This window comes from Centruroides sculpturatus, unplaced genomic scaffold (genome assembly GCF_000671375.1).
Source record: "Centruroides sculpturatus isolate CEXI.00-Female unplaced genomic scaffold, Cexi_2.0 scaffold82, whole genome shotgun sequence".
Taxonomy (NCBI): domain Eukaryota; kingdom Metazoa; phylum Arthropoda; class Arachnida; order Scorpiones; family Buthidae; genus Centruroides; species Centruroides sculpturatus.
Window position 1 is genome coordinate 410,043 of NW_019384498.1, and position 11,762 is coordinate 421,804.

The following is an 11,762-nucleotide window of genomic DNA, read 5'->3' on the forward strand; positions in this document are numbered from 1 at the left end:
CCATTACTGTTGCCCCTATACCAGGGGCAACTTTAATAAAAATAATTAAAATAATTACAACTTTACAAAAAAAGAGAAGTTGCCGATCTTGCCCCTATACCCGGGGCAACTTCGTCAATTTCTCTCTTCTTGTAAAGTTGTAATTATTTTAATTATTTTTATGTCCAAACTGATTTTAACCAGATGTATAGTAAGGTAACATTCCAATAGACAATATGCAAAAGGTTTTTTTCAGTTTACAGCAGTATTTATTACACAAAATTTAAGTAAAGCTTAACATGCCGATCTTGCCCCGATCTCCCCTAATATTTTGCCAGTTTTACCAGTATTATACAGTTGTCCAACAGAAGAGTAATCTATCTTATTTACAAATCTTTTCAAAATAGACAGTTTGACCGGGCCCTTTTAAAAACCGGGCCCTAGACATTTGTCTCATTTGTCTATGCGATGATCCGGCCCTGAGCGTGAGTCATCCTGAACAGGTGAGATAGGTTGAGACCAAGGCAGACCCAAAGGAAAGCTTTTGACCCAGTTCTGGATTGGACTGCCAACAAATCTTGAAGTTGGATAAAAGGCAACATAACCGATCGAAACAAAGAGAAATAAGCAAGGCTTAAGACTATGTTGTTGGTAGCCATCCAGAAGTATTTCTGTATATACTGTAAATAGTTGTATATCTCAGATCAAGTCCATTTATTTTATGAGTCATAAGGTGTTCTTTCTGATGGGGCCAGAAATCGGATGGCACAATCCAAAATTTATTAACATATTGTAATAACTTTTAAAAATAATTAATTTAATAATTTAGATTTAAGTTTTTCAATTGTTTATATTTAATTTTTGATTTTATAAGAGGAGGGTTTTTTTATAGGTGAATTTGCATTGACCAATGAAGATGATGGAGAAAGTAGTGTTAATGTAGAAAGTGAAAATTTTGAGCATCTTGGAGATATTGCTTCACATATGCACCACTCTGAAAATATTGATAATAAAGGTCTATTTTAATCTAATTTTACAGTATAAAATAAGATATACTTAAATTATTAAATTTATTTTTTTAGCAAGTTTATATAATAAATTTTTACTAATATGCTAATCACAAAAACTAAATATAAATTGAAATTAGTATCTAGAAACTTTATTTAGATAACTAATAAATTACCACACAATTAATATGAAATTAATATTATTGGAAAGCAATTCAATTAGTAAATAATCTTCAAGTTATTTGTGATACTATTTTATAGCTTAGGCTGATTTTAATTATATATAGTTAAAAGTTTATAATTTTATGATTATTGTTTATTAATTTATAACAATTATTTATGATCAATTCATTCTAATGTATGATAAGATTAATAAAATTTAACCATATCATATTTAATGCAAATCAGTTAAACAAATTAGAAATACTAGGAAATAATTGATTATAAATTTGAAATTTGTTCATTTGTTTTGTTAGTTATGGCAACGCAACACTTGGGTGATCTGCCTAGGGGGATGCCTTCCAGGAGGTCTTTTAAGGGTAACTGGCCCCTATTTAGGCATTAAAGATGTGGAGAAAACCCAGAAAACTCCACGTGGCCAGCCGATCCTGGTGAGGCGAGAACCCATGACCGAACTACCAGTGTTGAGGGAACGGAACTGCTTGGCCACTGGTGGGCCATAAATTTGAAACTAAAATCATTGTTGATATGGTTGGATATAATAATGTTCTGGAAATATTATTTTCTTCAAGACTTCATTTAGTGGATATGAAACAATATTTCTTAGAATAAAGGAAATTTTTCTAATCTTTGAACTGCCATGATATCTTTTGAAGTTATTAAAATATGTTTCAAAACTAGCATATTTGAAACAAATGATGGAGTAAGAAACATTTATTAAAAGAAATAAGATTGCATTGAAAAATAATGTAGTTATTTATTTCTAGTTTATAATTTACAAAATAGTAATTGCCTTTACTGTTTGAATTACTCTCTAATTTGTAAATATTTAATTTTTTTTAAATAGTTATTTCTTTATTAAACCAACTATTTAGATTTATTTTTAATTTCATTTATTATTTAGATAATTGAGTTACTGTTATATTTTGATTATTTTTATTTTAATAATTTAGTATTTAATTGTTTATATAACCCATTTACTATATATTATTGTTGATAATTCCATGAGAGTATTTTTCATTATTAATATTGAATTTTTTTATTTTTTGTACTATTTTTTTTTCCTCTTATTTTTCAACCGTATAGAAACTTATCAGAATTTTTTTCATTTTATTTTAGTAAAAACATTTAGCTATTTCAAACTTCTGAAATTCTATTAAAGTAGCCTTTTAATATTTTTAATTACCAAAAGTTATCAGTTTGCATTAATGCAGTAAATAAATGAAAATATACAAGGGTTGACTGTTAAATATTTATCTAAAAAAATTTACAAGATGAATGTAAATGATGAAAATTTATATTCATCATCATTATGTTATGAAATTGACATGTAGTTGAAACTTGTAGGCCACATAAGTGACAGTGATATTGTAATGATGGCTGTGATAAATAAGATTCCCATTGGTATATGGTCTGCAAGATAATAATGAGAAAAAGTTAATGTTACCATTAATGACTTCTGTCCTTTGTAAACAATTTAAATCATTGAAATCTATTGTCAAATTTCTTAGAATATTGTAGAGACAACAGTTTAGTTCTGTAGTTATGTAGGATACATCTAAAAGTTCTACCATGAAAGTTTATGCAGTCAAGGTTTCATAGAAAGAATTATGCTCTTAAGGCTTTTTCAGTAAAAAAGATCAGAGTTAGAGAAAATTGAGTTCCAACTGTATAATATTTAGTATTTACAAGTACAGATCCTTATACTGTCATTTCTGTTTTTTGAAGTTTTTCATTAATTTAATTTGTTGTTTCATGTTTATATTATTCAATATTGCATTATTCTCATGTAATACTTATACTTAAAGAACTTTATTCAAATTGATATAATAATTGTAATAAAAATTTTTTTAACAGTCAGATCCACAACACGAAATTTAATTAAGAAGAAAACTTACTTTAAATGTAGTAAATGGGTTGATTTTTTTTTCTTTTTGTTTTAGTAATCAACAATTCATTTTCTTTTTAACTTTTTTTTTTTATAAATTTACTTTCTTTAGAATTATCAGATCAGCTTTTGCATGCATCAGAAGAAAACTCGTCAGATAATTTTCTTAAGTGTAATAACAATCAATCCATTTTATCTGATCAGGATCCAGGGAAGAAACTGTACCTGCTCTCTAATATATCAACAGATACTTCATCACATCAAGATAATTTAATTAAATATGATGCTAAAGTAATTTCCACTGAACATGGAAATAACAGAGAGACTTCATCTGTTTACAGTGAGAATAGTGCATTAATTACAAAAAGAGAAGTGATTAATGAAGATATTGTGGATGTATAAGCACTGCCAATTTTGTATAATCTTAAATTGATCCATCTGTCACTCCTTCATCAGTGAATCAGTTAATGAAATTTCAGCCACATACATTCGATGGGTGAAATAAACATTTCCATCTTCATTCATTGAAGTCTGTCATATGAAATGATTTGATTAACAAATAGAAGATGCTAATTAGAAATGTGATTAAATTTGTTAAAAATATGTACAGAATAATTATTTACTTATTTCATTACACTTTATAGAAAATTATTGTTATTTGAATTGAAGAGTTGTGCACTTTAATTCTATTAATATTGCATTATTATGACATCTGCTTAATAACAGTACATGGTAGCTAAATTTGCTTAAATTAGTTGTGTAATGAAATTGTTCTAATATAATGTATTAATATTATTTATAAAATTTAGAAAGTTGATTATAATAGAAAATTATATAATAATCTTATAAATAGAATTTAAATGTGCATAATGAAAATCAACAAAATTTATAATTTTTTTAAAAAATTCTTGTTAAATTATCAAAATAAGACAATTAAGCATATGATTTAATTTTCCCTTTAATTTCAATATTGAATTATTTATCAATTTTGAATTGACAATTAAAATCTATTTAAATATGTTCTAAATTATGTACTTTAATTCTAACGATAACAATATGTTTCTCGATTAATTACTCAATTATTTGAGAAGTATAAAATATTTTAAATTATAAACTGATAAGTTTTAAAATTAAAACAAAAAATTAAAATTAACATATTTAATATTTCATAGTAATCAAGTAGTTGATTATAAGTGCAATACTATATTATTAAAATCATATATATATATATTATATATTTTTAAATTGGAACATAATTAGGTTTAATCGTAAGTTTTTCATTTAAAAATGTTTAATTCCGATATAATTTAACCAGAGAGACTATCATTTCAACAATGATAAAAATCTTAACTTTATAAATTATAAGTGGTATATTAACTGCATTCCAAACTTTTGAAATCCGTTTCATTTTATTCATCCTGTTATTGTTTGTAAATGTGTATTAAAGAATTATATTTTATTCCACCGTACTAATTGTGATACCCTTATTTTTTTGTTATCAAAAATGTGAAAACGCTGTTAGCTTTCAATATATTAGATTTTTGCTTGTATTTGTGCATTTTGGATTAAAACGGGACCAAGTGAGATTTAAAGTTAAAACAATATTTTATTGTATTTTTGGTTTTTATTTTCATATGTATATACTAATTCACTGGTCCCTAATCATTCCAGTTGTCATTGATATATAGAGCTTTAAACAATTTATAGTTATTCTTAAAAGATTAATTGATTCAGTTTTCTTGTTTGTATATCAGTAAAATTTTTATTTGTACAGACAGCAAGAACAAAATTTTATATATGTGTATATACATATATATATATATGTACTTTTTTCAAAAAAAAAAAAGATGAAAAATGCCAACAGAGATGGAAGTATAAAAATTCAAAAAAAAACTAAATTCTATTTAATTAAATAATTGTCTTTCATTCTCAATTCTGTTTCTGCATATTAACAATCTATGGAAAATTTAACTATCATTTCTGTTTGTATTTATAATTGTAAATTCTTGTACAAATATGTTGAATCTAAAAAAAAAGTAAATCAAGAATTTTTATATTTTATTATTTTTTTATTAAATATATCTCTAGTCTCTTATGACAAAATAAAGAGAAATGCTGTTCTTTATTGAGTCAGAATCTCTAGTGCCAATTTGGTAAGACTTTTAAAATAAACTTAGTCAAACTCCATTTGTATACTTATCTACTTATTGTATAACCCTATTTCTGTTAAATGTATTAACTTCATTTGCTTTTATATTATGTATCAAAATGAAATGTAAGATGCTGTTGTTATGTGGATTAGCATATTATCATCAAACAGACAACATATCTTCAGCATATTGCTGTTTATAATGTTACGGGGAGGTTAAATTAGGAGAGTAAAGGAATCCCTTTATGGCCCCATTGTGATCTTTACATTAACAAAATATAAGTTATACATTAGTGCAATAATTTAAACATATTGCATGATTTTGTCACTATGAATGGTTAATGATTATAAAATGATTTGCACATTTAATTGATATTGAATATTATTAATGTTCAAAATGTTATGGTTATGTTTTCTGTATGCAAGATTATTAAAATCAAGTGCTTCCATTCCTTGACTGCCATTCAAAATTTATCTTCTGTTTCAAGATTAGTTCCTACTCACCAATGTAATTTTTTTTTCTGTGTAATTTTATATAAAAGTAATATAATAAAATTTCTGCATTTACTTTGTTTTTACTTACTTGGATTCTGATTGAATTACTTTTGATGCCACAAAGAGTAAATGATAAATCATTCTTTACACATACTATAAAAATTATCAGCGTAATATATTCTCTTTTAACATTGTGGGAAATATTTATCAAACATTTTAAACTTCATTTTCAATTTCTTTAATTACGTTTTTCTTTCATCTAAAATATATGCTCTGGATTTTAATAGTGTCTTGACCCTGTACATCAAACTTTTCCTGTTGACAATAGAGTCACACCAGTCATTAAGTGGTCTAAAGAAAATTTGAAATCACCATCAGTCAGAAAGAGGACAAACTTTAGAAAATCATATCTTTATTTCCCTGAGTATGCATTTTGGACATTTAGTCCCTTTTCAACTCCATGTGATATATCTGTTTAGGGAATAATGCATACAAGTTAGCATAAAAACTTTGCAATGTTACAAAATATGTAAAAGATTCTTAAACTTACATGATTATGAGAAGTACAGGAAATTGCACGGATGGATACAATATGGATGATGATTATTGATTAACAGGTATTTGCTAAGACAATAATTAAGATGGAAATGATTTGTAAAATCAAAAATGTTAAACATAGATGTAAAAAAGGTTTTGAAATTGCAGCAAATACAACTGTTTGATACATAACGTTGTAAGAACAATATACATAATAAAACTAATTGTTCCATTTGTTTATGATTCTACTGTAAAAGAATTATTATTATTTTAACGGTGCACTTATTTTACTTCTTCATTCTATTTTATTACTTTAATAGTTTTACAGTATACAATGTCATGGTTTTAAATTTTATAGTTTTAACTGTGTACTTTATTATGTATATTGTTGCCTTACAACATTATCTATCAAACCATTGTATTTGCTGTAAGTTCAAAACCTTTTTTTACATCTGTTTAACATTTTTGGTTTTACAAATCATTTCCATCTTAATTATTGTCTTAGCAAATACCTGTTAACCAATAATCATCATCCATATTGTATCCATCGTTGCAATTTCCTGTACTTCTCATAATCATGTAAGTTTAAGAATCTTTTACATATTTTGTAACATTGCAAAGTTTTTATGCTAACTTGTATGCATTATTCCCTAAACAGTTGAACATGGAGTTGAAAAGGGTCTTAATGTCTGAAATGCATACTCAGGGAAAAATAAAGATATGCTTTTCTAAAGTTTGTCCTCTTTTTGACTGATGGTGTAATAAGTCTAGCGAAAAAGGAAAAGCCATCATAGAGCTAGTATAATTGAATACAAGACTAGACAAGAAGCGTATTACAGAAAATTATTTTAATTGAATTAATGATTTTGTTAACATTATTCTGATAATTGTATCTCAATTTTTCAACTTATAAAATAAAAGCAAATGCAACATTTCTAAGAATTCTACTTCTGTTTTGATATTAATTTCACTAATGATTAGGGATTGAATTACCGGTAGACAATTGAAAATGCATTGGTAAATACAGCAGTAATTTGATATTTTTTGTTGTATATTTGGTAAAAGTAGGAAATATATGATTACAAAACATAATTTATTTTTTCTTCGATTTCTTAATGAACATTCCGTAGAAAACCAATTTTAAGACAATTTTCTTAAGCCAATAAAAATCTAATACCAAGAAATAACTCCCTAGATCAGGTATGCCCAACGTATGGGCCAGATCTGGCCCGTCTAATGAATTTATATGGCCCATGATCAATCTTTCAATATTAGTTACTGTATTGAGGTACAAATAGCTCGATGAAAAATTCTGATGCCTAAAAAAAACAAGGTCAACAACTCACTGTGCATTTAAGAGTTAACCCTCCATTACAAATCTCGCAAGTACAGCATAAAATGTTGATAAAGCATGATAATGTGAAAAATGTATATGTAATCTCTATCTTCAATTCAGTTTCTATGGAGTGACACCACAATGAGATCTCACACCACCACAAAATCGTAGGGTAGCCTCTGGTTCGCCCCGTGGAAAAAGTTTTCTTTCCAATTCGGCCCCGGGGGCGAAAACTGTTGGGTATCCCTGCCCTAGACGATGATATCGCTATTTTAAAAAGTCCAGCAGAATTGCTTAACTTTACCTTTAATCTGTTATATTTTAAACTAATATATAAAATGGCAAAACGCTTAATTTTGAGAATAGAGATGGGTTTTATAAAAAATTGCAAATGCTAATAACGAGTAAAGTCGTCATTAAGTCCGACCCTACTTCAGATACCACACACGACCCCTTTATCTCCCCCATCCCTTCGACCCTTAACCACCAAAATTTAATAGACATCAATCCCCTAATAAGCAAACCGCCCTGCAAATTGTCAGAAATTTTCGACAAAAAGCACGAGTTATTAAGTTTTAAAGAAGGTGAACAAAATCGTGACCCCCCACACTAACACCCATACATGCAGGGGAAAAAACCCCGATTATTTTTTTAATTTCTCGACGTTTCAAGGTGAGCTAAATCTTGTAAAAATGTAAAAATCTTGGTGGTCATTTTTTGACCGATGGCCATACTTTCCTTCTTACATATAACAGCCGGGAAAGTAATAACCGGATAACTTCGAAGTGTTGGATTAAATTCTTTTGTTTATTAACAAATTATTCATTCAAGTAATTCTTTTATTATTATATTTTTGATCCAAAATAATTTTTCTGCAAGTCCGAAAAGTTAAGTTCTGCCTCCGTTTAACTTCATATAATATTCGTGCGACAAACTAGAGCCGGTATGAAGATAAAGAGGTTTGCCTTCGGCCGACGTCGAATTCAAGAGTGAAGCCGGGCACACTCCGGATGAAGGGCAGCGGAATTCCTCTTGGTATACCGAAGTATCTTGCATGGGCCCCGCATTTATTTTTAATAACGGTTTAGGTTTCATGGTTGTCGAAGGAGGAACGAAACGACCGCGAAATTGACTTGTGTAAGTAGATTCTGTCAGCATTTTTCCTTCGGGACGTCGATACGCATCTAGTTTAACGATGGGTCTTCTAGGCCCCACTTCCCACTTTCTGAAATCGTGCGAGTGACACGTCTCGGACTCCATAATTTTGCCGTCTCCAAATTTTAAAGTTTGCACCTACGAAAAAAAAAAAATAATTATAAATTGCGTCGATAATGTTACAATTATTGGAATTAACGTATAAATCGACTTAATACTAACAGGTTTTCTGGATGGTAATTGCCGAAAATGAGGATGTTTTCTATAACTGTAGACATAAGTTGTAACATCGTGCATTTTTATAGAAGGCATTTCGTACGGTTTCTTAATCGTCCACGGAGGGATTTCTCTTTCGTGCACTTTCCAAGGTTTATAATCCGTTTTGTGAAAGGTATCGCTTTCCAGTGGATTATCGGGCGGATTATACCGTACTACAGGTCGAAAGTCCTTTCTCTGAACTAATTTTGGTGGTGGACGATAATCCCTCTGATACAGAGTGGAATCTTTTAGAGGAGGAAGTTCTGGGCGCACTATTTGTGGTTTGCATAACTTTCGAAAACAAATAGGCTTTCTTGTAAAATCTATTTTATGCGTTGTATCCATAAAATATATTCCTTCCGTACACAATGTAGCTTGCCTCCCTTTCCCCTTAACCGGAACTATCCCTCTATATTCTCGATAATCGTCCTATAAATTCGAGAAATTCGAGTCTGATAAGTTATTTATAGTCTAAGTAGTATTTAAAAACAGTTTAAGAATCGTACTTGGCACGTGGTTAGAGCCTGGAAAGGTCGATTTGCGGGAAGAGATTGATGAACCGGCTTTTGTAGAACACCTCGACAACCCCGAGCAGTATTTTCGTCCCAAGTTCTAAAAGATTGTTTGTGCAACGTTAAATCATCTAATGGAACGGATGGCGGTTTATATTTCGATTTAGGTTTACACGAAACTGGAACGGCAATTATCTGCGAAATAATAGATATTAGTATTTTGTCACTGCATTATTGTTGATACTTTATTTTATTGTTAGTTTTGTTGCCTTGAAATCGCAATAATCTTTCAAGTATGTCGATTCATCAAACATTTTTACGGTCGGAGGATGATAAGAGGTAGCTGGACGTTGCCTCACTGGTTCGCACTACAATTGTACATATATAAATAAATATCTGAAAATTGTAAATATTAAAAAGAAATCAAAATAAATCATAAAAATGACCTTATGTGCCCGATAGGCTTCGGCATTTGTAGTTAATGTTTCCATTTTCGCCTCGCATTTTTTAGCTGTTATGGCGGGTTTAATGGCGCTTCTGGGAAAAACGTCAAATTTTCTGTATTTCTAGAAATGAATTTTGCATTTATAAAATCTCTCCTTAACATTAAAAAAAAAAAAATTCAAAATATAAATCAAACTGCACCTCCGTATATTCAGAATTTGGTAATTTAGTATCGCAAGTGCTAATCGGCCGAATGTTTTTTCTGGGTTTTTTGGGGCAACGATGGCGCCTGAAATTAAATATTTATATATTACGGTTAAAAATTTTTAATAAAATTCGTATTAATTCTTCAAGACCTACCCGCAAATACATATTTCGCTAATGCACTTATCAACTTTCATCTTTATCGAATTTATTTCGAAATGATTGTTATGAAACTGTTTGTTACGATCGAATTATGGAATCGACGTTACGTTATAAATATCGTTATATATATATAACTTGCTATTTTGTTGATACTTTAGTGTGAAACCAGTCTTAACAGACGTCTCCTGACTGGAATTTATTATATATTTTCTATTTTGTATTATAATTATAAATTTTTAGTGGGCCGGTATTTTTTTTCCCGCCAAACATACTTTTGTAAATGCTGATTTAAATAATACAAATATAGTCGTTGCCGATTTTATTAAACACTGCATTAAAAAAATGTTATGATCCTATTAACATTTAAAACATACAAATGAGAAAGTGTATTGAAAAAAACTCGAAATGTATGCTATCCACAAGTTTCCAGAGAAGGTTCATGTATTTTCCATTACAGTAGCACCACTATCACACTGCCATTAACCACTCGGCCATACGCAAGGACTATATACTACAAGGATAGCCAGATCCCTATTCTACAATGTTAGCCAGGAATGGCAAGTTAGTGACGTCAGCACGTGTCCTGACCTCTCTGTTTATGAGAGGCTCCGGAAGTAGGTCGAAATTCGCGCAAGATAATGTTTTAATTTCGTATAAAAAAAGTGTTTTTTTTTATTATAATAATATATATAGTAAAAAGAAACCGTCTAACGCAAGGTGAATATATTATGTCCATATAAAGTCATATCTGTAGAAATTTCTGAGAAAAAACGAATTTCTCAGAAAGAAACAATAGATGAATTTGAGTACTTAGATCGAGCGTCTTCGATAGGAATCAAATTGTCAATCGGAGTTGACTCACCCCGCGATCTGGGCTCCGATCCCGTTACAATTTGTAACGAGGAGGGAGACCAATTAGAGAACGGGGGCAGATCGACATCGACCTATCGGAATGTTCGATCTGGGACTCAGAAAAACTTATAAAAATCGCGCAAAAATAGGATGTGACGTTCTTGGTTACTAAGTTCGGTGTGCTCCGCTTCTGGATTTTTCCTGCGGTTCGTCGTCCCGAAAGAAGTTTTCGCCATCCTGTCCCAGCAACTTTCGCCAAGGATAATCTACTGTGAGAATCACCCCTTCAAGTTGTGCTGTGCACCCCGGAGCCTACGTTTTCCTCATCATCTTCGCCAAAAGAAGAGAAGATCGTAAGATTGAACTTTGAACTGATTCACTCTGTGGATAGGCCTTACGCCGAAGAAAACAGTAGTTGTAAGAGAAATTTTTATATTTAATAAATAGTTTGCGATGGAAGACCTGTCTCAGTAAGTTTTTCCACTCCCACACGACAGTGCTGACCGCTCGACTGTCGCGACACTTTTTCCCCAATCGGCAAACCTCGCACTGGTGTCCCAGAAGTGGGATTTTAAGTCCCCAATTTCCACCGGGTCAACGACCT

General features: G+C 29.9%; 2 protein-coding genes across 2 annotated transcripts in view; one reads left to right on the forward strand and one right to left on the reverse strand.

Annotated features, from left to right (window-relative positions):
- LOC111621989 (F-actin-uncapping protein LRRC16A-like) overlaps window positions 1-3,575 on the forward strand; it is a 197,595-nt gene extending 194,020 nt beyond the window's left edge. Inside the window, exons 35-36 of the mRNA XM_023364280.1 lie at window positions 872-994; window positions 3,167-3,575. Of these exons, the coding sequence (XP_023220048.1) occupies window positions 872-994; window positions 3,167-3,456 (413 nt within the window). The 3' untranslated portion in view covers window positions 3,457-3,575. The remainder of the gene's footprint in view (window positions 1-871; window positions 995-3,166) is intronic.
- A 4,821-nt stretch (window positions 3,576-8,396) lies between these two features.
- Window positions 8,397-10,397, reverse strand: LOC111621966 (stabilizer of axonemal microtubules 1-like). Its single transcript, XM_023364221.1, has 7 exons — window positions 10,301-10,397; window positions 10,142-10,229; window positions 9,943-10,062; window positions 9,766-9,864; window positions 9,491-9,691; window positions 8,949-9,413; window positions 8,397-8,864 (listed from the first exon to the last, which is right to left on the reverse strand). The coding sequence occupies exons 1-7, from the start codon at window positions 10,339-10,341 to the stop codon at window positions 8,460-8,462; spliced, it is 1,419 nt and encodes a 472-aa protein (XP_023219989.1). The 5' UTR covers window positions 10,342-10,397; the 3' UTR covers window positions 8,397-8,459.
- Between the last annotated feature and the right edge of the window lie 1,365 nt (window positions 10,398-11,762).

What these genes read in the sequence shown, in the direction of transcription:
- LOC111621966 (XM_023364221.1), bottom strand. Translation starts at nt 10,341, where the DNA reads ATGAAAGTTGATAAGTGCATTAGCGAAATATGTATTTGCGG. An exon ending in CAAATTCTGAATATACGGAG is followed by an intron (nt 10,063 to 10,141) that starts GTGCAGTTTGAT and finishes ATTCATTTCTAG; the next exon opens with AAATACAGAAAATTTGACGT. An exon ending in AAGCCTATCGGGCACATAAG is followed by an intron (nt 9,865 to 9,942) that starts GTCATTTTTATG and finishes GTACAATTGTAG; the next exon opens with TGCGAACCAGTGAGGCAACG.